The sequence below is a fragment of the Oncorhynchus gorbuscha genome, linkage group LG07 (genome assembly GCF_021184085.1).
Source record: "Oncorhynchus gorbuscha isolate QuinsamMale2020 ecotype Even-year linkage group LG07, OgorEven_v1.0, whole genome shotgun sequence".
Lineage (NCBI taxonomy): Eukaryota > Metazoa > Chordata > Actinopteri > Salmoniformes > Salmonidae > Oncorhynchus > Oncorhynchus gorbuscha.
In genome coordinates, this window is record NC_060179.1 from 8,769,527 (window position 1) to 8,796,377 (window position 26,851).

At 46.2% G+C, this 26,851-nt stretch overlaps 1 protein-coding gene across 3 annotated transcripts in view; it reads right to left on the minus strand.

Annotated features, from left to right (window-relative positions):
* LOC124039463 (guanine nucleotide exchange factor VAV3-like) overlaps positions 1-26,851 on the minus strand; it is a 211,840-nt gene that overhangs the window by 163,788 nt on the left and 21,201 nt on the right. For all 3 annotated transcript variants that reach the window (XM_046355457.1, XM_046355456.1, XM_046355458.1), the window contains exon 2: positions 7,977-8,093. In XM_046355457.1, the coding sequence (XP_046211413.1) occupies positions 7,977-8,093 (117 nt within the window). The remainder of the gene's footprint in view (positions 1-7,976; positions 8,094-26,851) is intronic.

Below are 26,851 nucleotides of genomic sequence, written 5' to 3' on the forward strand. Positions count from 1 at the left end.
CTGTCCCCACATACTAACAACATGGACTGTCCCCACATACTAACAACATGGACTGTCCCCACATACTAACAACATGGACTGTCCCCACATACTAACAACATGGACTGTCCCCACATACTAACAACATGGACTGTCCCCACATACTAACAACATGGACTGTCCCCACATACTAACAACATGGTCTGTCCCCACATACTAACAACATGGACTGTCCCCACATACTAACAACATGGACTGTCCCCACATACTAACAACATGGACAGTCCCCACATACTAACAACATGGACTGTCCCCACATACTAACAACATGGACTGTCCCCACATACTAACAACATGGAATTGTCCCCACATACTAACAACATGGACTGTCCCCACATACTAACAACATGGACTGTCCCCACATACTAACAACATGGACTGTCCCCACATACTAACAACATGGACTTTCCCCACATACTAACAACATGGACTGTGCCCACATACTAACAACATGGACTGTCCCCACATACTAACAACATGGACTGTCCCCACATACTAACAACATGGACTGTCCCCACATACTAACAACATGGTCTGTCCCCACATACTAACAACATGGACTGTCCCCACATACTAACAACATGGACTGTCCCCACATACTAACAACATGGACTGTCCCCACATACTAACAACATGGACTGTCCCCACATACTAACAACATGGACTGTCCCCACATACTAACAACATGGACTGTCCCCACATACTAACAACATGGACTGTCCCCACATACTAACAACAACATGGACTGTCCCCACATACTAATAACAACATGGACTGTCCCCACATACTAATAACAACATGGACTGTCCCCACATACTAATAACAACATGGACTGCCCCCACATATTAACAACATGGACTGTCCCCACATACTAACAACATGGACTGTCCCCACATACTAATAACAACATGGACTGTCCCCACATACTAATAACAACATGGACTGTCCCCACATACTAATAACAACATGGACTGTCCCCACATACTAACAACATGGACTGTCCCCACATATTAACAACATGGACTCTCCCCACATACTAATAACAACATGGACTGTCCCCACATACTAACAACATGGACTGTCCCCACATACTGACAACATGGACTGTCCCCACATACTAACAACATGGACTGTCCCCACATACTAACAACATGGACTGTCCCCACATACTAACAACATGGACTGTCCCCACATACTAACAACATGGACTGTCCCCACATACTAACAACATGGACTGTCCCCACATACTAACAACATGGACTGTCCCCACATACTAACAGCATGGACTGTCCCCACATACTAACAACATGGACTGTCCCCACATAATAACAACATGGACTGTCCCCACATACTAACAACATGGACTGTCCCCACATACTAACAACATGGACTGTCCCCACATACTAACAACATGGACTGTCCCCACATACTTACAAAATGGACTGTCCCCACATACTAACAACATGGACTGTCCCCACATACTAACAACATGGACTGTCCCCACATACTAACAACATGGACTGTCCCCACATACTTACAACATGGACTGTCCCCACATACTAACAACATGGACTGTCCCCACATACTAACAACATGGACTGTCCCCACATACTTACAACATGGACTGTCCCCACATACTAACAACATGGACTGTCCCCACATACTAACAACATGGACTGTCCCCACATACTAACAACATGGACTGTCCCCACATACTAACAACATGGAATTGTCCCCACATACTAACAACATGGACTGTCCCCACATACTTACAACATGGTCTGTCCCCACATACTGACAACATGGACTGTCCCCACATACTAACAACATGGACTGTCCCCACATACTAACAACATGGACTGTCCCCACATACTAACAACATGGACTGTCCCCACATACTAACAACATGGACTGTCCCCACATACTAACAACATGGACTGTCCCCACATACTAACAACATGGACTGTCCCCACATACTAACAACATGGACTGTCCCCACATACTAACAACATGGACTGTCCCCACATACTAACAACATGGACTGTCCCCACATACTTACAACATGGTCTGTCCCCACATACTGACAACATGGACTGTCCCCACATACTAACAACATGGACTGTCCCCACATACTAACAACATGGACTGTCCCCACATACTAACAACATGGACTGTCCCCACATACTAACAACATGGACTGTCCCCACATACTAACAACATGGTCTGTCCCCACATACGAACAACATGGACTGTCCCCACATACGAACAACATGGACAGTCCCCACATACTAACAACATGGACTGTCCCCACATACTAACAACATGGTCTGTCCCCACATACTAACAACATGGACTGTCCCCACATACTAACAACATGGACTGTCCCCACATACTAACAACATGGACTGTCCCCACATACTAACAACATGGACTGTCCCCACATACTAACAACATGGACTGTCCCCACATACTAACAACATGGACTGTCCCCACATACTAACAACATGGACTGTCCCCACATACTAACAACATGGACTGTCCCCACATACTAACAACATGGACTGTCCCCACATACTAACAACATGGACTGTCCCCACATACTAACAACATGGACTGTCCCCACATACTAACAACATGGACTGTCCCCACATACTAACAACATGGACTGTCCCCACATACTAACAACATGGACTGTCCCCACATACTAACAACATGGACTGTCCCCACATACTAACAACATGGACTGTCCCCACATACTAACAACATGGACTGTCCCCACATACTAACAACATGGACTGTCCCCACATACTAACAACATGGACTGTCCCCACATACTAACAACATGGACTGTCCCCACATACTAACAACATGGACTGTCCCCACATACTAACAACATGGACTGTCCCCACATACTAACAACATGGACTGTCCCCACATACTAACAACATGGACTGTCCCCACATACTAACAACATGGACTGTCCCCACATACTAACAACATGGACTGTCCCCACATACTAACAACATGGACTGTACCCACATACTAACAACATGGACTGTCCCCACATACTAACAACATGGACTGTCCCCACATACTAACAACATGGAATTGTCCCCACATACTAACAACATGGACTGTCCCCACATACTAACAACATAGACTGTCCCCACATACTAACAACATGGAATTGTCCCCACATACTAACAACATGGACTGTCCCCACATACTAACAACATGGACTGTCCCCACATACTAACAACATGGAATTGTCCCCACATACTAACAACATGGACTGTCCCCACATACTAACAACATGGACTGTCCCCACATACTAACAACATGGACTGTCCCCACATACTAACAACATGGACTGTGCCCACATACTAACAACATGGACTGTCCCCACATACTAACAACATGGACTGTCCCCACATACTAACAACATGGACTGTCCCCACATACTAACAACATGGAATTGTCCCCACATACTAACAACATGGACTGTCCCCACATACTAACAACATGGACTGTCCCCACATACTAACAACATGGACTGTCCCCACATACTAACAACATGGAATTGTCCCCACATACTAACAACATGGACTGTCCCCACATACTAACAACATGGACTTTCCCCACATACTAACAACATGGACTGTCCCCACATACTAACAACATGGACTGTGCCCACATACTAACAACATGGACTGTCCCCACATACTAACAACATGGACTGTCCCCACATACTAACAACATGGACTGTCCCCACATACTAACAACATGGACTGTCCCCACATACTAACAACATGGACTGTCCCCACATACTAACAACATGGACTGTCCCCACATACTAACAACATGGACTGTCCCCACATACTAACAACATGGACTGTCCCCACATACTAACAACATGGTCTGTCCCCACATACTAACAACATGGACTGTCCCCACATACTAACAACATGGACTGTCCCCACATACTAACAACATGGACAGTCCCCACATACTAACAACATGGACTGTCCCCACATACTAACAACATGGACTGTCCCCACATACTAACAACATGGAATTGTCCCCACATACTAACAACATGGACTGTCCCCACATACTAACAACATGGACTGTCCCCACATACTAACAACATGGACTGTCCCCACATACTAACAACATGGACTTTCCCCACATACTAACAACATGGACTGTGCCCACATACTAACAACATGGACTGTCCCCACATACTAACAACATGGACTGTCCCCCATACTAACAACATGGACTGTCCCCACAACTAACAACATGGACTGTCCCCACATACTAACAACATGGACTGTCCCCACATACTAACAACATGGACTGTCCCCACATACTAACAACATGGACTGTCCCCACATACTAACAACATGGACTGTCCCCACATACTAACAACATGGACTGTCCCCACATACTAACAACATGGACTGTCCCCACATACTAACAACATGGACTGTCCCCACATACTAACAACAACATGGACTGTCCCCACATACTAATAACAACATGGACTGTCCCCACATACTAATAACAACATGGACTGTCCCCACATACTAATAACAACATGGACTGCCCCCACATATTAACAACATGGACTGTCCCCACATACTAACAACATGGACTGTCCCCACATACTAATAACAACATGGACTGTCCCCACATACTAATAACAACATGGACTGTCCCCACATACTAATAACAACATGGACTGTCCCCACATACTAACAACATGGACTGTCCCCACATATTAACAACATGGACTCTCCCCACATACTAATAACAACATGGACTGTCCCCACATACTAACAACATGGACTGTCCCCACATACTGACAACATGGACTGTCCCCACATACTAACAACATGGACTGTCCCCACATACTAACAACATGGACTGTCCCCACATACTAACAACATGGACTGTCCCCACATACTAACAACATGGACTGTCCCCACATACTAACAACATGGACTGTCCCCACATACTAACAACATGGACTGTCCCCACATACTAACAGCATGGACTGTCCCCACATACTAACAACATGGACTGTCCCCACATAATAACAACATGGACTGTCCCCACATACTAACAACATGGACTGTCCCCACATACTAACAACATGGACTGTCCCCACATACTAACAACATGGACTGTCCCCACATACTTACAACATGGACTGTCCCCACATACTAACAACATGGACTGTCCCCACATACTAACAACATGGACTGTCCCCACATACTAACAACATGGACTGTCCCCACATACTTACAACATGGACTGTCCCCACATACTAACAACATGGACTGTCCCCACATACTAACAACATAGACTGTCCCCACTTACTAACAACATGGACTGTTCCCACATACTAACAACATGGACTGTCCCCACATACTAACAACATGGACTGTCCCCACATACTAACAACATAGACTGTCCCCACATACTAACAACATGGACTGTCCCCACATACTAACAACATGGACTGTCCCCACATACTAACAACATGGTCTGTCCCCACATACTAACAACATGGACTGTCCCCACATACTAACAACATGGACTGTCCCCACATACTAACAACATGGACAGTCCCCACATACTAACAACATGGACTGTCCCCACATACTAACAACATGGACTGTCCCCACATACTAACAACATGGAATTGTCCCCACATACTAACAACATGGACTGTCCCCACATACTAACAACATGGACTGTCCCCACATACTAACAACATGGACTGTCCCCACATACTAACAACATGGACTTTCCCCACATACTAACAACATGGACTGTCCCCACATACTAACAACAACATGGACTGTCCCCACATACTAATAACAACATGGACTGTCCCCACATACTAATAACAACATGGACTGTCCCCACATACTAATAACAACATGGACTGCCCCCACATACTAATAACAACATGGACTGCCCCCACATACTAACAACATGGACTGTCCCCACATACTAACAACATGGACTGTCCCCACATACTAATAACAACATGGACTGTCCCCACATACTAATAACAACATGGACTGTCCCCACATACCTATAACAACATGGACTGTCCCCACATACTAACAACATGGACTGTCCCCACATACTAACAACATGGACTGTCCCCACATACTAATAACAACATGGACTGTCCCCACATACTAACAACATGGACTGTCCCCACATACTGACAACATGGACTGTCCCCACATACTAACAACATGGACTGTTCCCACATACTAACAACATGGACTGTCCCCACATACTAACAACATGGACTGTCCCCACATACTAACAACATGGACTGTCCCCACATACTAACAACATGGACTGTCCCCACATACTAACAACATGGACTGTCCCCACATACTAACATCATGGACTGTCCCCACATACTAACAACATGGACTGTCCCCACATACTAACAACATGGACTGTCCCCACATACTAACAACATGGACTGTCCCCACATACTAACAACATGGACTGTCCCCACATACTAACAACATGGACTGTCCCCACATACTTACAACATGGACTGTCCCCACATACTTACAACATGGACTATCCCCACATACTGACAACATGGACTGTCCCCACATACTAACAACATGGACTGTCCCCACATACTAACAACATGGACTGTCCTCACATACTAACAACATAGACTGCCCCCATATACTAACAACATGGACTGTCCCCACATACTAACAACATGGACTGTCCCCACATACTAACAACATGGACTGTCCCCAGATACTAACAACATGGACTGTTCCCACATACTAACAACATGGGCTGTCCCCACATACTAACAACATGGACTGTCCCCACATACTTACAACATGACAAAAATAGTCCTACCACAATAAAGAACCAAGGCAAAGCAAGGCTTTTCACCCCATAACAACTAAACCGTTGTAGTGTTTTTGTCTTAATGAGGGGAAACTGAAGCCTTGTCCTATGTGTCAAGATAACTGCTTTCAGCATACAGTGTTGCGGTAAATGGTGTCCACATACAGAGGAAGAGCAGCCAACTGTAGCGGCTCAATACTGTTCTCTTCAAGTGATCCAACAGTGGTGGGTTCTCTCATACAGTCGGTGATGGTGTATATTATACTCCTATAACAGCCCACTACAGAGTACACTAAGCTCCTTGCATAACCTTGTTGTAGTAGTGTGCACTATAATTCTCAAGGTGTTTCCCATTTGGGCAACAGATAACATGATGATTCCAGCGTGAGAGATGGAACCCCCTCCCCCCAAAGATAAATATGTGAAGGGAGTAGGGTATGTACAGTGCTTTAGGAACATTTTCAGACTCCAATCAAGTTGTAGAAACATCTCAAGGATGATCAATGGAAACAGGATGCACCGGAGCTCAATTTCCTGTCTCATAGCAACGGGTCTGAATATTTATGTAAATAAGTTATTTATGTTTTGTTTATTCATGAATTAGGAAAAATGTCTAAAAAACTGTTTTTGCTTTGTCATTATGGGGTATTGTGTATAGATTGATGAGGGGGGGGAAACTATTTAATCGATTTTAGAGTAAGGCTGTAACCTAACAAAATGTGGAAAAAGTAATGTGGTCTGAATACTTTCCAAAGGCACTGCACACACACGATGAAACAGCGTAGATGTCCTGTTTCTTACCTTTCCAAAGGCACTGCACACACACGATGAAACAGCGTAGATGTCCTGTTTCTTACCTTTCCAAAGGCACTGCACACACACGATGAAACAGCGTAGATGTCCTGTTTCTTACCTTTCCAAAGGCACTGCACACACACGATGAAACAGCGTAGATGTCCTGTTTCTTACCTTTCCAAAGGCATTGCACACACACGATGAAACAGCGTAGATGTCCTGTTTCTTACCTTTCCAAAGTCCCGCACATCAAACAAGTCGAAGGCCTCAAAGAGTTCAGTCTTCTTCATGCCAAATGTCTCACAGCACGCAGCGAGGAACGTCCGGATGTTCCTCAAGCACAGGAACTACAAACGGAATAAAAGGAGACATGTTTTAGAGTATCAGGTGAGACCTTCGCTTCAGCAAACAAAGGAGAGGAGGGCTGCTCAACAACAATGACAAAATTAATGAGAATGGCTTACCAAGAAAAAAAAGAACTAATTTTGAGGTAAAGGCAGTTGGAACACTCGACGATAAAAGCCAGAGGTTGATTTCTTATTGCTTTTATTGCTCACTTTTCTTATTGCTGACTTTAATCCATTGTACAGGATGCAAACAGGTGACTGAACCGGTCATGTTTTACTGTTAATTGAATGATAATATAACATGATGACCATTCAGTCTCTACAGCAACAGTCACACAAAGTAAAATTTGTCCATTTTATTCAGATTTGCGTCATTGCATAGCTTGAGCTCATATGAAACGTGTATTTGTTCAAGTCTTGACAAAAATGTAAGCTGATTTGAGAAATACCCATCGATTCAATGTTTTAGAAGCCATCCCACAGTCCTCAGACTGAAATTTCACTATTATTACTTCTCAACACTGGACCTGTACCCTTTGGTCCTGAACCCTTTGGTCCTGAACCCTTTGGTCCTGAACCGTTTGGTCCTGAACCGTTTGGTCCTGAACCCTTTGGTCCTGAACCGTTTGGTCCTGAACCCTTTGGTCATGAACCGTTTGGTCATGAACCCTTTGGTCATGAACTGTTTGGTCCTGAACCGTTTGGTCCTGAACCGTTTTGTCCTGAACCCTTTGTCCTGAACCGTTTGGTCCTGAACCCTTTGGTCCTGAACCCTTTGGTCCTGAACCGTTTTGTCCTGAACCGTTTGCCACAAACTGTTTACATTGAACTACGTTCAAGAGCCAGAAGAGGTTCACATCTGGTTTACACTTCAAATTGGCTGCCACTCAAAACATTCTCATTCTCTTAGACAATACACATACTGCCATTGTTGTATATGCCAAAATCACAGTCACGTATAAACAGGCAAAGACCAGAAACTCTTTGTTGAGTTTCAAAATGGACGGAGCAATTGTCTGTCCAAAACTGCAGGCTGACATCCTGACAGCATCCTGACATAATCAAATAAGTAAAGACTCCCATCAAAACCTTTCTGCCTTGTGCGCATCCCACATGTGGGGTAATTAACCTAATGAAGATCTTAATAGACAGGCAGGGTCTCTTCCAACCCACATCAATCTCACAGCCACACATAAACAGAGTCAGCAGCCTCAAACCCTGCCATGAAAAGTTGGCTGAATAAATGTTTTTCGAAAAACTAAAAAACGCTGACACGAATCACGATGGACGCTATCTACGTCTTAGGATTTTGAAAAGCTGGGAGAAGTGTCCACCACACTCAGCATAATCTAAACCTTTTTGATCAGAGTGCCGTGTCTGGGACAGATACAAACGAGGAGGCCCGTTTGAACATAATTGTCTGACATAAAACATGGTGGGTTAGCTACTCAGTGGGTTAGCTACTCAGTGGGTTGGCTACTCAGTGGGTTGGCTACTCAGTGGGTTAACTACTCAGTGGGTTAGCTACTCAGTGGGTTAACTACTCAGTGGGTTAGCTACTCAGTGGGTTAGCTACTCAGTGGGTTAGCTACTCAGTGGGTTGGCTACTCAGTGGGTTAACTACTCATTGGGTTAGCTACTCAGTGGGTTAGCTACTCAGTGGGTTAGCTACTCAGTGGGTTAGCTACTCAGTGGGTTGGCTACTCAGTGGGTTAACTACTCATTGGGTTAGCTACTCAGTGGGTTGACTACTCAGTGTGTTAGCTACTCAGTGGGTTGTCTACTCAGTGGGTTAGCTACTCGGTGGGTTGACTACTCAGTGGGTTGACTACTCAGTGGGTTAGCTACTCAGTGGGTTAGCTACTCAGTGGGTTAACTACTCAGTGGGTTGACTACTCAGTGGGTTAGCTACTCAGTGGGTTGGCTACTCAGTGGGTTGGCTACTCAGTGGGTTAACTACTCAGTGGGTTAGCTACTCAGTGGGTTAGCTACTCGGTGGGTTAGCTACTCGGTGGGTTAGCTACTCTGTGGGTTAGCTACTCAGTGGGTTAGCAACTCAGTGGGTTAACTACTCAGTGGGTTAACTACTCAGTGGGTTGACTACTCAGTGGGTTAACTACTCAGTGGGTTGACTACTCAGTGGATTAGCTACTCAGTGGGTTGACTACTCAGTGGGTTAGCTACTCAGTGGGTTGACTACTCAGTGGGTTAGCTACTCAGTGGGTTGACTACTCAGTGGGTTGACTACTCAGTGGGTTAACTACTCAGTGGGTTAGCTACTCAGTGGGTTAGCTACTCAGTGGGTTAGCTAGTCAGTGGGTTAACTACTCAGTGGGTTGACTACTCAGTGGGTTAGCTACTCAGTGGGTTGGCTACTCAGTGGGTTGGCTACTCAGTGGGTTGGCTACTCAGTGGGTTAACTACTCAGTGGGTTAGCTACTCAGTGGGTTAGCTACTCAGTGGGTTGACTACTCAGTGGGTTAGCTACTCAGTGGGTTAGCTACTCAGTGCGTTAGCTACTCAGTGCGTTAGCTACTCAGTGGGTTAGCTACTCAGTGGGTTAGCTACTCAGTGGGTTAGCTACTCAGCGGGTTGACTACTCAGTGGGTTAGCTACTCAGTGGGTTAGCTACTCAGTGGGTTAGCTACTCAGTGGGTTGACTACTCAGTGGGTTAGCTACTCAGTGGGTTAGCTACTCAGTGGGTTAACTACTCAGTGGGTTAGCTACTCAATGGGTTAGCTGCTCAGTGGGTTAGCTGCTCAGTGGGTTGACTACTCAGTGGGTTAGCTACTCAGTGGGTTAGCTACTCAGTGGGTTAGCTACTCAGTGGGTTGGCTACTCAGTGGGTTAGCTACTCAGTGGGTTAGCTACTCAGTGGGTTAACTACTCAGTGCGTTAGCTACTCAGTTGGTTAGCTACTCAGTGGGTTAGCTACTCAGTGGGTTGACTACTCAGTGGGTTAGCTACTCAGTGGGTTAGCTACTCAGTGGGTTAGCTACTCAGTGGGTTAGCTACTCAGTGGGTTGACTACTCAGTGGGTTGGCTACTCAGTGGGTTGGCTACTCAGTGGGTTAGCTACTCAGTGCGTTAGCTACTCAGTGGGTTAGCTACTCAGTGGGTTGACTACTCAGTGGGTTAGCTACTCAGTGGGTTGGCTACTCAGTGGGTTAGCTACTCAGTGGGTTAGCTACTCAGTGGGTTAGCTACTCAGTGGGTTGACTACTCAGTGGGTTAGCTACTCAGTGGGTAATCTGTGATAAACCTTGGATGAAAGAGAGGATATTGTCCTCATTGACTGATTTATAGGAGGATGCTGATGGCACACCTCTGTCGTTACTAAAATATTCCCAACCAGGTCTGAACTGAAATGCTCCCTCATCAGTAACAAGACATTCTCGTCTGGCCCCTCCTGTCTCAGCCTCCAGTATTTATGCTGCAGTAGTTTATGTGTCGGGGAGATAGGGTCAGTTTGTTATATCTGGAGTACTTCTCCTGTCTTATCCGGTGTCCTGTGTGAATTTAAGTATGCTCTCTCTAATTCTCTCTTTCTTTCTCTCTCTCGGAGGCCCTGAGCCACAGGACCATGCCTCTGGACTACCTGGCATGATGACTCCTTGCTGTCCCCAGTCCACCTGGCCGTGCTGCTGCTCCAGTTTCAACTGTTCTGCCTGCCGCTATGGAACCTTGACCTGTTGACCGGACATGCTACCTGTCCCAGACCTGCTGATTTCAACTCTCTAGAGACAGCAGGAGTGGTCGAGATACTCTTAATGATCGGCTATGAAAAGCTAACTGACATTTACTCCTGAGATGCTGACTTGCTGCACCCTCGACAACTACTGTGATTATTATTATTTGACCATGCTGGTCATTTATGAACATTTGAACATCTTGGCCATGTTCTGTTATAATCTCCACCCGGCACAGCCAGAAGAGGACTGGCCACCCCTCATAGCCTGGTTTCTCTCTAGGTTTCTTCCTAGGTTTTGGCATTTCTAGGGAGTTTTTCCTAGCCACCGTGCTTCTACACCTGCATTGCTTGCTGTTTGGGGTTTTAGGCTGGGTTTCTGTACAGCACTTTGAGATATCAGCTGATGTACGAAGGGCTATATAAATACATTTGATTTGATTTGATTAATGTCTGAGGAAAGTAGATTGCAAGAAGCTGTTTTCTCTGCAGGTTTTGAATATTGCAAGGTAATTGACATCATGAAGTGTTCATATTTCAAGTATAATGGCCAAATGATGGATTTAAGTCACTCGACATTGGATATCCTCAACGACCAATCGACATAGTAGAGCCTTCAGCTGCTGTAGTAACATTATAATCTGTGGTGTCCTGTTAAGGTATATGCTGATGGAGATCAGCTGTTACAATGACATCAACAGGCTGTTACAATGACATCAACAGGCTGTTACAATGACATCAACAGGCTGTTACAATGACATCAACAGGCTGTTACAATGACATCAACAGGCTGTTAAAAATCAGTCCTCACAAACACTCTGTAATAAACAGGCTCTAACCAGCTCTTTTTTGAAACCCTTCAGAGAGGGGGATACCTAGTCAGTTTTAAACCCTTCAGAGAGGGGGATACCTAGTCAGTTTTAAACCCTTCAGAGAGGGGGATACCTAGTCAGTTTTACACCCTTCAGAGAGGGGGATACCTAGTCAGTTTTAAACCCTTCAGAGAGGGGGATACCTAGTCAGTTTTACACCCTTCAGAGAGGGGGATACCTAGACAGTTTTAAACCCTTCAGAGAGGGGGATACCTAGTCAGTTTTAAACCCTTCAGAGAGGGGGATACCTAGTCAGTTTTAAACCCTTCAGAGAGGGGGATACCTAGTCAGTTTTAAACCCTTCAGAGAGGGGGATACCTAGTCAGTTTTAAACCCTTCAGAGAAGGGGATACCTAGTCAGTTTTAAACCCTTCAGAGAGGGGGATACCTAGTCAGTTTTAAACCCTTCAGAGAGGGGGATACCTAGTCAGTTTTAAACCCTTCAGAGAGGGGGATACCTAGTCAGTTTTAAACCCTTCAGAGAGTGGGATACCTAGACAGTTTTAAACCCTTCAGAGAGGGGGATACCTAGTCAGTTTTAAACCCTTCAGAGAGGGGGATACCTAGTCAGTTTTACAACTGAATAGGTTCAACAGAAATGGGTTTTCGCATTTAACCCAACCCCTCTGAATCAGACAGGTGTGGGGGGGGGGCTGCCTTAATCAATGTAGTTGCTGGGGCTTAACTGCTTTGGTCAAGACCTAAACTGCAAATTTGCCAGCCTGGGGTTTCGAACCAGCAACATTTGGGGTTGGTTGCTCACTTTGTTTTGTCATTTAGTTTTGACTTAACAAGCAGGATTTCACAGGAAAAGCCGTTCTCTCTCTCATTTTTAAAACAGCCAATGATGAATGGAGCTGAGTCTGCGTGATACTGTAACTCCACTAACAACACAGGTACATGCAGCCAATGATGAATGGAGCTGAGTCTGTGTTACAGAACACCCGTACACTATTAAGATAAACTAACTGAATACAGGTCAAACAACCGAGAGAGGACATCTTTCTGTATTCATAACATCTCGTCACATATTTAGCTATAATCCGTAACTGTGGCAAGGAATCAGAGCTGTCTGTGAAGACGACGATGGGAACAAACATCAAATATGAAATTCTGCTCCACCCAAATCGTATTTAGGCATTACAGACGAGTTCACAAGAAAGGCCTTGGATTAGAAAACCCCAGATAAGTCTGACAGAGAGACAGGTAGAGAGGCAGAGAGGCAGACAGAGAGGCAGACAGACATGCAGACACACAGGCAGAGAGGCATGCAGAGAGGCAGAGAGACAGGCAGAGAGATATGCAGACAGGCAGACAGACATGCAGACAGGGAGGCAGACATGCAGACAGGCAGGAAGACAGACAGGCAGACAGTCAGGCAGACAGTCAGAGAGACAGTCAGAGATGCAGACAGACAGACAGACAGGCAGAGAGATATGCAGACAGGCAGACAGACATGCAGACAGGGAGGCAGACATGCAGACAGGCAGGAAGACAGACAGGCAGACAGTCAGGCAGACAGTCAGAGAGACAGTCAGAGATGCAGACAGACAGACAGAGAAACAGGCAGGCATGCAGACAGACAGAGAGGCAGGCAGACAGACAGGTAGACAGACAGGCAGACAGACAGGTAGACAGGCAGAAAGGCAGGCAGATATGCAGAGGCAGACTGATAGACAGGCAGACAGGCTGGCAGCTAGATAGACTGACAGAAAGACAGACCGAAAAACAGACAGACAGACAGACAGACAGACAGACAGACAGACAGACAGACAGACAGACAGACAGACAGACAGACAGACAGACAGACAGACAGACAGACAGACAGACAGACAGACAGACAGACAGACAGACAGACAGACAGACAGGCAACTAGTAAATAATGTTGAATGTTTATACTTGTATGCATGGCGTTTTAATCTGAGCAACACATCCTGGAGACGGCCGCCGACCCTGCAACCAGCTTCGGTATCTGAAGGATACAGCAATCTCACAGAGAGGCATTTGTACCACTGGCCTCAATGGGCTGACACCCAGTAACTCTGTACCACTGGGCTCAATGGGCTGAAACCCACTAACTCTGTACCACTGGGCTCAATGGGCTGAAACCCACTAACTCTGTACCACTGGGCTCAATGAGCTGAAACCCACTAACTCTGTACCACTGGGCTCAATGGGCTGAAACCCACTAACTCTGTAGCACTGGGCTCAATGGGCTGAACCCCACTAACTCTGTAGCACTGGGCTCAATGGGCTGAAACCCACTAACTCTGTAGCACTGGGCTCAATGGGCTGAAACCCACTAACTCTGTAGCACTGGGCTCAATGGGCTGAACCCCACTAACTCTGTACCACTGGGCTCAATGGGCTGAAACCCACTAACTCTGTACCACTGGGCTCAATGGGCTGAAACCCACTGACTCTGTACCACTGGGCTCAATGGGCTGAAACCCACTGACTCTGTACCACTGGGCTCAATGGGCTGAAACCCACTAACTCTGTACCACTGGGCTCAATGGGCTGAAACCCAATAACTCTGTACCACTGGGCTCAATGGGCTGAAACCCACTGACTCTGTACCACTGGGCTCAATGGGCTGAAACCCACTGACTCTGTACCACTGGGCTCAATGGGCTGAAACCCACTAATTCTGTACCACTGGGCTCAATGGGCTGAAACCCACTAACTCTGTACCACTGGGCTCAATGGGCTGAAACCCACTAACTCTGTACCACTGGGCTCAATGGGCTGAAACCCACTAACTCTGTACCACTGGACTCAATGGGCTGAAACCTACCAACTCTGTACCACTGGGCTCAATGGTTGGGTTGTGTTTCGGGGGACGTGTCTCCCGAGCCCATACGGGAGTTGTAGCGATGAGACAAGATAGTAACTACTAATAATTGGATACTACGAAATTGGGGAGAAAAAAGGGGGTAAAATTCAACAACAACAAAAAGAGGGGAACGGTTTTAACAAGCCGTTCCCTTCTTAACAAGCGAGCAACTGGCAGGGAGTGTCCAGAGATGGTTTCACACATGGATGTTTTCTGCATTAGGAGCTCTCAGCCCCACTAGGGCTCAATCTACACTACTGACTGGTGTGTGTGGACTCACACATCTCTTGTTATGGAATGACAAGTCCACTTACTGTATCCTGTGTCAGCGGAGAATGGAACCATGGGCTTGTGTTAGTGTGTGTGTGTGTGTGTGTGTGTGTGTGTGTGTGTGTGTGTGTGTGTGTGTGTGTGTGTGTGTGTGTGTGTGTGTGTGTGTGTGTGTGTGTGTGTGTGTGTGTGTGTGTGTGTGTGTGTGTGTGTGTGTGTGTGTGTGTGTGTGTGTGTGTGTACACCTGCGGAATAGGGAAGGGAGGACCAGGGAGGACTCAAGGGTAGAGAGAAATGACCACAGCACTGTAGTCTATAATGGTGTAGCATTTCATATCTGCAGCACCATGCAGGAACCATCTGCAGTAATAAGACAAAGAGTGTCACCATCCCTTTTCAAGTCATGTGTTATTGCTCTGTTCAGTTGGTTGAGATGGAGTGTGCTTGGCCTCCACTATATGGATCCTATTTCTTTCTGCTTATGTATTCCGTACAGTACAGTGAGTGGGTCTTTTAAAACCCCAGTGTGCACTGTAGCCTAGCCTAGCCTAGCCTAGCCTAGCCTAGCCTAGCCTAGCCTAGCAGCTAATTACATCCCACTCTGTTTGGTTCTAGATCTCCCACAAGTCAACCTGAGTTAGACTCAACTCATCTCTTATTGGTTAATGAGTGTCAGTTAACAGACAATAAGATGGCCGACTCTGTCCCAGAGGAAGCAGAGGACTGCTGTCCAGGGTTAGTGTTGGAGACCTGATAGACCTCTTCTCTTTCTGTCCGTCCATCAAGTCAATCTGATACGCATACAGTACAGACAAGCCAGCCCAGCCAACAGGACAAGAGAGCATCTGAAATTAACTATATAGTGCACTACTTTTCTCTAGAGCCATACAGGCCTTGGTCAAAAGTAGTGTACTATGTAAGGAACAGGGTGCCATTTCAGACACATACTCTGTGTGCTACTAGTCTGGAATTGAAACTGAAATGCTCCGTTTCACCACTGTATCAGGTTGTATTCCCGGCTGGCGTGCAACTGCTCGAAGCGTCCCACATAGACGAGAGAGATACAACACTGATTTAACTGTAGCAATGAATGACACAACCTCTGCTCTCTCTCTCTGACGCACCTCCGGTGTCTTCTGGGTCCCTCTTGAGATTTGTGTGTCCGGCGCGAAGAAATGGCGTCGTGTGAAACACTATAGGAGGAAGACAACAGGCCACAGACCATGGGAATGTAAAGCCTATAACAGCAGGCCACAGACCATGGGAATGTAAAGCCTATAACAGCAGGCCACAGACCATGGGAATGTAAAGCCTATAACAGCAGGCCACAGACCATGGGAATGTAAAGCCTATAACAGCAGGCCACAGACCATGGGAATGTAAAGCCTATAACAGCAGGCCACAGACCATGAGCATGTAAAGCCTATAACAGCAGGCCACAGACCATGGGAATGTAAAGGCTGAAGCCTGTGTCACACAAAGTAATTTTGACACAGTTTTTGCATTGTGACGTCATCATCTTTGCTGATGCACAAAGAAAGTCAAATGCAATTGAATTTGCATGCAACATCCAATCCTTTCATAAATTATTTGTTTATACAAAAGTGTGATAATTGTAATGGTGATATAGACAAAATGCTGGCTGTACAATTTGGCTACCTAGCCAAAATGTTGCCTATTCGCTGACCATGTTATACCAAGCTAGCTAGCCTACTTCCTGTGAAACTGGATAATTATAGAAATGGATATTAAACATTTAGGTACATACAAGGGTCTTATATTGGCAGAAAGCTTAAATTCCTGTTAATCTAACTGCACTGTCTGATTTACAGTAACAATTACAGCAAAAACATGCCATGTGATTGTTTGAGGACGGCGCCACACATCAAAATATGTTTCCACCGGCACAGGTTTCATACATTCCCAAATAGCGATTAAATGTTCACTTGCTTTGTGAAAATCTTCCTCTAATTTGTCATTCAAAGGGTCCCAGCTATAACATGTAGTGTCGTTTTGTAAGATAAAATCCTTCTTTATATCCCAAAAGTCTGTTTAGTTGGCGCCATCGATTTGAGTAATCCACTCGTTCAACATGCAGAGAAAGGAATCCGAACATCTACTACTAAACTCTCCCTCCTTTTACGTGAAAGGAACCAAATGAGCCGACTCTTTTATGTGAAAGGAACCAAATGAGCCGACTCTTTTATGTGAAAGGAACCAAATGAGCCGACACTTTTATGTGAAAGGAACCAAATGAGCCGACTCTTTTATGTGAAAGGAACCAAATGAGCCGACTCTTTTAAGTGAAAGGAACCAAATGAGCCGACTCTTTTATGTGAAAGGAACCAAATGAGCCGACTCTTTTACGTGAATGGAACCAAATGAGCAGACTCTTTTAAGTGAAAGGAACCAAATGAGCCGGCTTACCGAAAAGACTTGGAATGCCCATCACTAACACACTGAACAACCCAGATGCAACTGTATTGCAAACAACATAAATTGCATCCAGCTTTGAGTAACATCAGCTTAATAACAGCGGAATCAATCACCAGGGTTCAACCTATCCCCTACAAAGTGCACTACTGTTGACCAGAGCCCCGTGGGCCTTGCCGTGCAAGACCCTATAGTTTCTGGTCAACATAAATCCAATACATTGGAAATACGGTACAATTTTTTGCGACGACATCCCGGCACAGAGTTGAGGTACTGTAGGTGTCACATGCATTGATGTGAGAGCTGGGACCTTTTCTCAGCTGTGTCATCGGGAAACCTGAGCTGGAGTGTAGGCGAATGAATATGTGCTGACCGCAGATCAACAGCTGTCCAGGACCAGTTTAGGGTCAAAGGCAGCCAGGAGACAGACAGCTAAAAAAGCAGGATCCACAATTCAGAGATAAACCCCCTCAGTTTGTACTGTTTCTGTAAACCCCCTCAGCTCGTACTGTTTCTATACACCCCCTCAGCTCGTACTGTTTCTATAAACCCCCTCAGCTCGTACTGTTTCTATACACCCCCTCAGCTCGTACTGTTTCTATACACCCCCTCAGCTCGTACTGTTTCTATAAACCCCCTCAGCTCGTACTGTTTCTATACACCCCCTCAGCTCGTACTGTTTCTATACACCCCCCTCAGCTCGTACTGTTTCTATACACCCCCTCAGCTCGTACTGTTTCTATACACCCCCTCAGCTCGTACTGTTTCTATACACCCCCTCAGCTCGTACTGTTTCTATACACCCCCTCAGCTCGTACTGTTTCTATACACCCCCTCAGCTCGTACTGTTTCTATACACCCCTCAGCTCGTACTGTTTCTATAAACCCCCTCAGCTCGTACTGTTTCTATACACCCCCTCAGCTCACTGTTTCTATACACCCCTCAGCTAGTACTGTTTCTATACACCCCCTCAGCTCGTACTGTTTCTATACACCCCCTCAGCTCGTACTGTTTCTATACACCCCTCAGCTACACCCCTCAGCTCGTACTGTTTCTATACACCCCTTCAGCTCAGTTTCTATACACCCCCTCAGCTCGTACTGTTTCTATTTCAGCTCGTACTGTTTCTATACACCCCCTCAGCTCGTACTGTTTCTATACACCCCCTCAGCTCGTACTGTTTCTATACACCCCCTCAGCTCGTACTGTTTCTATACACCCCTCAGCTCGTACTGTTTCTATACACCCCCTCAGCTTGTACTGTTTCTATACACCCCCTCAGCTTGTACTGTTTCTATACACCCCCTCAGCTTGTACTGTTTCTATAAACCTCCTAGGCAGTGGACAGTATACTCTAGTCCACGATACTATACACACTACTATACTATATACTCTACTATACTCTAGTCCACGATACTATACACACTACTATACTATATATTCTACTATACTCTAGTCCACGATACTATACACACTACTATACTATATACTCTACTATACTCTAGTCCACGATACTATACACTACTATACTATATACTCTACTATACTCTAGTCCACGATACTATACACACTACTATACTATATACTCTACTATACTCTAGTCCACGATACTATACACACTACTATACTATATACTACTACTACTATACTCTAGTCCACGATACTATACTATACACTACTATACTAGTACTATATACTACTACTATATATACTATACTCTAGTCCACGATACTATACACACTACTATACTATATACTCTATATACTCTAGTACTATACTACTATACTATATACTCTACTATACTATACTCTAGTCCACGATACTATACATACTACTATACTATATACTCTACTATACTCTACTATACACACTACTATACTATATACTCTACTATACTCTAGCCCACGATACCATACACACTACTATACTATATACTCTACTATACTCTACCATAGACTACTCCACTCTATACGGCACTCTAATATACCCCACTATACTATAATCTACTATACTATACTCTAGTCCACGATACTATACACAGTACTATACTATATACTCTACTATACTCTAGTCCACGATACTATACTATACTCTAGTCCACGATACTATACACACTACTATACTATATACTCTGCTATACTCTACCATACACTACTCCACTATATACTGCACTCTACTATACTATACTCTAGTCCACGATACTCTACTATACTCTAGTCCACGATACTATACACACTACTATACTATATACTCTGCGATACTCTACCATACACTACTCCACTATATACTGCACTCTACTATACTGTACTCTAGTCCACGATACTATACTATATACTCTACTATATCCTACCATACACTACTCCACTATATACTGCACTCTACTATACTATACTCTAGTCCACTATAATCTACTATACTCTAGTCCACGATACTATACACACTACTATACTATATACTCTACTATACTCTACCATACACTACTCCACTATATACTGCACTCTAATATACCCCACTATACTATAATCTACTATACTCTAGTCCACTCTACTATACTATACTCTACTATGCTATACTGTATACTCTAATATACACCATGCTAGACTCTGTATACTCTACTATACACTACTCCACTATATACTGTACACTAATATACTCCACTATACTATACTCTACTATATACCTTACTATAGTCTGCTATACTCTGCTACTTTTAGTTAGTGTGTGTTTGCTGTTGCAAGAGAAGAAGTTGTGTGGCTGACAGACTTTCACATGATGTTCCTAAATGAAGTGTGTGTGTTGTGCTGTGCAACGCCGTTTCCGTGCAGGACTAGGACTACTTGTCATCCGAACTATCACCCCGACTCACTAATTCAACAAGACTTATTTAACTGAGTTCTTCATGTCTGCCCTGTTTTAATACATTATTCATGTGGGATGAGTGATTGGCCTCGGCCGGCCGGCCTGCGGTCCACAGCAGCTGGTCCAAACCCAGGGACATACGCTCTGTCCCTGATGTCACCCTATTACCTCGGGACCAATAGGGCTCTGGTCAAAAGTAGTGCACTATATAGGGAACAGGATGCCAATTGGGACGAATGCCAGACTAATCACATTTAGAATCTCCAACGCCTCTTACAGTGTGTTCTTTCATGTACAGCCTGGTGTGTTTCAGAGAGGTAAGGGGAGGTAAGGGGTGGGAAATCGCCCATAAAACCTTTACTGCTCATCATCTGTGATGCAAGGCTCTCCCTCCACCCTCTGCTCTGTCTCTCCCTCTGCTCTGTCTCTCTCCCTCCACTCTGTCTCTGTCTCTCCCTCTGCTCTGTCTCTCCCTCCACCCTCCTGTCTCTCCCTCTGCTCTGTCTCTCTCTCCACCCTCTGCTCTGTCTCTCCCTCCACCCTCTGCTCTGTCTCTCCCTCCACCCTCTGCTCTGTCTCTCCCTCTGCTCTGTCTCTCTCCCTCCACCCTCTGCTCTGTCTCTCCCTCCACCCTCTGCTCTGTCTCTCCCTCCACCCTCTGCTCTGTCTCTCCCTCCACCCTCTGCTCTGTCTCTCCCTCCACCCTCTGCTCTGTCTCTCCCTCCACCCTCTGCTCTGTCTCTCCCTCTGCTCTGTCTCTCCCTCCACCCTCCTGTCTCTCCCTCTGCTCTGTCTCTCTCTCCACCCTCTGCTCTGTCTCTCACTCCACCCTCTGCTCTGTCTCTCCCTCCACCCTCTGCTCTGTCTCTCCCTCTGCTCTGTCTCTCTCCCTCCACCCTCTGCTCTGTCTCTCCCTCCACCCTCTGCTCTGTCTCTCCCTCCACCCTCTGCTCTGTCTCTCCCTCCACCCTCTGCTCTGTCTCTCCCTCCACCCTCTGCTCTGTCTCTCCCTCCACCCTCTGCTCTGTCTCTCCCTCCACCCTCTGCTCTGTCTCTCCCTCTGCTCTGTCTCTCCCTCTGCTCTGTCTCTCCCTCTGCTCTGTCTCTCCCTCTGCTCTGTCTCTCCCTCTGCTCTGTCTCTCCCTCTGCTCTGTCTCTCCCTCCACCCTCTGCTCTGTCTCTCCCTCCACCCTCTGCTCTGTCTCTCCCTCTGCTCTGTCTCTCCCTCTGCTCTGTCTCTCCCTCTGGTCTGTCTCTCCCTCTGCTCTGTCTCTCCCTCTGCTCTGTCTCTCCCTCTGCTCTGTCTCTCTCCCTCCACCCTCTGCTCTTTCTCTCCCTCCACCCTCCACTCTGTCTCTCCAGCGTATCTGCTCTCAGGAAGAGGCAAGACGTGTGACCAGTGTCCCCTCACTGGAGCGTGAATACTGGCTGTCCACCCCCTCATCCCTTTCCTCCCCCTCCCACTCATCCTCCGCCTCCTCCCTTTCCTCCTCCTCCCCTTTCCACTCATCCAAATATCATGAATCTGGTTTCCAGCTGCAGAGGTGAACTGGTTTCCGACCCTGTGTTTGTGTGTGTCTGTACGTAATTATCACCACTCTTCTGCACAACAGGTATATATTTCTAGCTGTCCCTCTACACTGCAACCAAAGACAATGACGACAGACATACAGTATTTATTAAAAAAGAGATGGGTTTGTACAGCAGTCATGTCTATGTATCACCTCCACCTACTGTTACACAGCACGAGATGCATTATACAGACTCATCCTCACTTGCTGGAGAAACCTGATATGAAATACTGTTCATATGAACAGCATTGGCACTCTAGGCTACACACTGCAAGGCATCTCTAAAGTGCTCTTTGCTTTTAGCATTAACATCCCTGACTGACTGTTCCTATTACTTCTCTGTCTACTTTCAGCTGAATAGAAAATAATGGCCATTTAATTTGGCTCAAGGTTTTCAATGTTGATGTTTTTTTTACCCATTGGTGAATGTACGGTGAAGGCTCTCTCTCTCTCTCTCTCTCTCTCTCTCTCTCTCTCTCTCTCTCTCTCTCTCTCTCTCTCTCTCTCTCTCTCTCTCTCTCTCTCTCTCTCTCTCTCTCTCTCTCTCTGTCTCTCTCTCTCTCTCTCTCTCTCTCTCTCTCTCTCTCTCTCTCTCTCTCGTAAACCATTTCACATGGTAAAACACAATTTGCCTGTTTCAAATGATGCGACACAACCAATATTCGCCAGTTCAGAGAGCAAACAAGGTGGGCGACGAAGAGGAAGAGGGGGGGGGGGCAAGAAAGAGGAAGAGGAGGACGAAGAGGAAGACAAAGAGTGGAAATATGTGATGAAATTCGAGCAACAGTTATAGACCATGTTCTTGTCCACGGACTGACAATGAGGGAAGCAGGACTTAGAGTGCAACCCAATTTGAGCCGATTTTCTGTGTCCACCATAGTAAGGACATTCAGAGAAGAGAACAGGTACAGTATACTACTGTATACTATTTACTATACTACACTATATGCAGCTGTTTCAATAGACATTTGTAAAGTTAATCACTGTATGTATTGTACTGCATGAATATGTTTTGTAACTGCACAACTACTTTTTGTAGAATTGCAAGGCTGCCACATGCAGGTGGAAGGACAGCTATATTCACTCGGGAGCAAGAGGCTGTTATAGTTGGCATGGTCCTTCAAGATAATGCAATACGACTCAGAGAAATCCAGGAACGAGTGATACAAGACAGCACACACTTCCAGGGAATCGACAGTGTGAGCATTTCCTGTCATGTTTGTCATTTATTATCTTGTCTTGTCCCTGTGCTTCCCATTCTATTCGTTTCCCTCTGCTGGTCTTATTTGGTTCTTTCCCTCCTTCTAGCCCTCTCTCTCCCCCTCCCTCTCTCACTCTCTCGCTCTCTCTTCTCTCTGTCGTTCCGTTCCTGCTCCCAGCTGTTCCTATTCCCCTAATCATCATTTAGTCTTCCCACACCTGTTCCCGATCCTTTCCCCTGATTAGATTCCCTATTTATTCCTTTGTAATCCGTTCCTGTTCCGTCGGTTCCTCGTATTGTATTCACCATGTTGTGATTGCGTTTCGCCCTGTCCTGTCGTGTTTTTTGCCGTGATTGTGTATCACCCTGTCCTGTCGTGTTTTGTGCCTTCATCAGACGCTGCGTGTGAGCAGGTGTCTCAGTCGACTACGGCCTGCGCCTACCCGAAGCGACCTGCAGTCTGTGGCCGCTTCTCCAGTTGTTTTCCCCTCTACAAATCTAGAGGATGTCAGTTATTCCGTTTTGAACATTATTAAACTCTGTTTCTGTTAAGTCGCTTTTGGGTCCTCTTTTACCTGCATGACAGAAGGAACCGACCAAGGAATGGACCCAGCGACTTCAGACGCTGTTTACACTGCCGTCAAGATCCAAGGAGCCATGCTCGGCAGACACGAGCAGGAATTGTCTGCTGCTCGCCAGGCCGTGGAAAACCTGGCTGCTCAGGTTTCCGACCTCTCTGGACAGTTCCAGAGTCTACGTCTCGTGCCACCTGTTACTTCCTGGCCTGCCGAGCCTCCAGAACCTAGGGTTAATAACCCACCTTGCTACTCCGGGCAGCCCACTGAGTGCCGCTCCTTTCTCACGCAGTGTGAGATTGTGTTCTCTCTCCAACCCAACACATACTCTAGAGAGAGAGCTCGGGTTGCTTACGTCATTTCACTCCTTACTGGCCGGGCTCGAGAATGGGGCACAGCTATCTGGGAGGCAAGGGCTGATTGCTCTAACAAATTCCAGAACTTTAAAGAGGAGATGATTCGGGTTTTTGACCGTTCAGTTTTTGGTGGGGAGGCTTCTAGGGCCCTGGCTTCCTTATGCCAAGGTGAACGGTCCATAACGGATTATTCCATTGAACTCTTGCTGCCTCTAGTGAGTGGAACAGCCGGCGCTGGGCTCGTTTTGGAGGGACTCCACGCAGTGGTTAAGGATGAGATTCTCTCCCGGGAGGTTCCTTCAGATGTGGACTCTTTGATTGCTCTCGCCATCCGCATAGAATTGGGTAGATCTTCGTCACCGGGCTCGTGGAAGAGAGCTCGCATCAACGGTGTTTCCCTGCTCCGCATCGCAACCATCTCCCTCCTCTGGCTTTGAGACTGAGCCCATGCAGCTGGGAGGGATTGCATCTCGACTAAGGAGAGGGAACGGAGGATCACCAACCGCCTGTGCCTCTGTGCGGAGTTGCTGGACATTTTGTTAATTCATGTCCAGTAAGAGGCCAGAGCCCATCACAAGCGGAGGGCTACTGGTGAGCGCTACTACTCAGGTCCCTTCATCTAGATCTTGTACTACTATGTCGGTCCATCTACGCTGGACCGGTTGGGTGCTACATGCAGTGCCTTGATTGACTCTGGGGCTGAGGGTTGTTTCATGGACGAAGCAAAGATAACATTCCTTTCAGACCGTTAGACAAGCCTACGCCCATGTTTGCCTTAGATGGTAGTCATCTTCCCAGTATCAAATTTGAGACACTACCTTTAACTCTCACAGTATCTGGTAACCACAGTGAGACTATTTCTTTTTTGATTTTCCGTTCACCGTTTACACCTGTTGTTTTGGGTCATCCCTGGCTAGTATGTCATAATCCTTCTATTAATTGGTCTAGTAATTCTATCCTATCCTGGAACGTTTCTTGTCATGTGAAGTGTTTAATGTCTGCCATCCCTCCCGTTTCTTCTCTCCCTACTTCTCAGGAGGAACCTGGCGATTTGACAGGAGTGCCGGAGGAATATCATGATCTGCGCACGGTCTTCAGTAGCCAACTCCCTTCCTCCTCACCGGTCGTATGATTGTAGTATTGATCTCCTTCCAGGGACCACGCCTCCTCGAGGTAGACTATACTCTCTGTCGGCTCCCGAACGTAAGGCTCTCGAGGATTATTTGTCTGTGTCTCTTGACGCCGGTACCATAGTGCCTTCTTCTTCTCCGGCCAGGGCGGGGTTCTTTTTGTTAAGAAGAAGGACGGTACTCTGCGCCCCTGCGTGGATATCGAGGGCTGAATGACATAAGAATCGTTATCCGTCCCCTTATGTCATCAGCCTTCGAGATTCTGCAAGGGAGCCAGGTGCTTTACTAAGTTGGACCTTCGTAACGCTTACCATCTCGTGCGCATCAGAGAGGGGGCGAGTGGAAAACGGCGTTTAACACTCCGTTAGGGCATTTTGAGTACCGGGTTCTGCCGTTCGGTCTCGCCAATCGCCAGCTGTTTTTCAGGCATTAGTTAATGATGTTCTGAGAGACATGCTGAACATTTTTGTTTTTGTCTATCTTGACGATATCCTGATTTTTTCTCCGTCATCGAGATTCATGTTCAGCACGTTACGTGTTCTACAGCGCCTTTTAGAGAATTGTCTCTACGTAAAGGCTGAGAAGTGCTCTTTTCATGTCTCCTCCGTTACTTTTCTCGGTTCCGTTATTTCCGCTGAAGGCATTCAGATGGATTCCGCTAAGGTCCAAGCTGTCAGTGATTGATTTTCCAAGGTCACGTGTCGAGTTGCAGCGCTTTTTAGGTTTCGCTAATTTGATCGAGCGTTTCATTCGTAATTTCGGTCAAGTTGCTGCCCCTCTCACAGCTCTTACTTCTGTCAAGACGTGTTTTAAGTGGTCCGGTTCCGCCCAGGAGCTTTTGATCTTCTTAAAGAACGTTTTACGTCCGCTCCTATCCTCGTTACTCCTGACGTCACTAGACAATTCATTGTCGAGGTTGACGCTTCAGAGGTAGGCGTGGGAGCCATTCTATCCCAGCGCTTCCA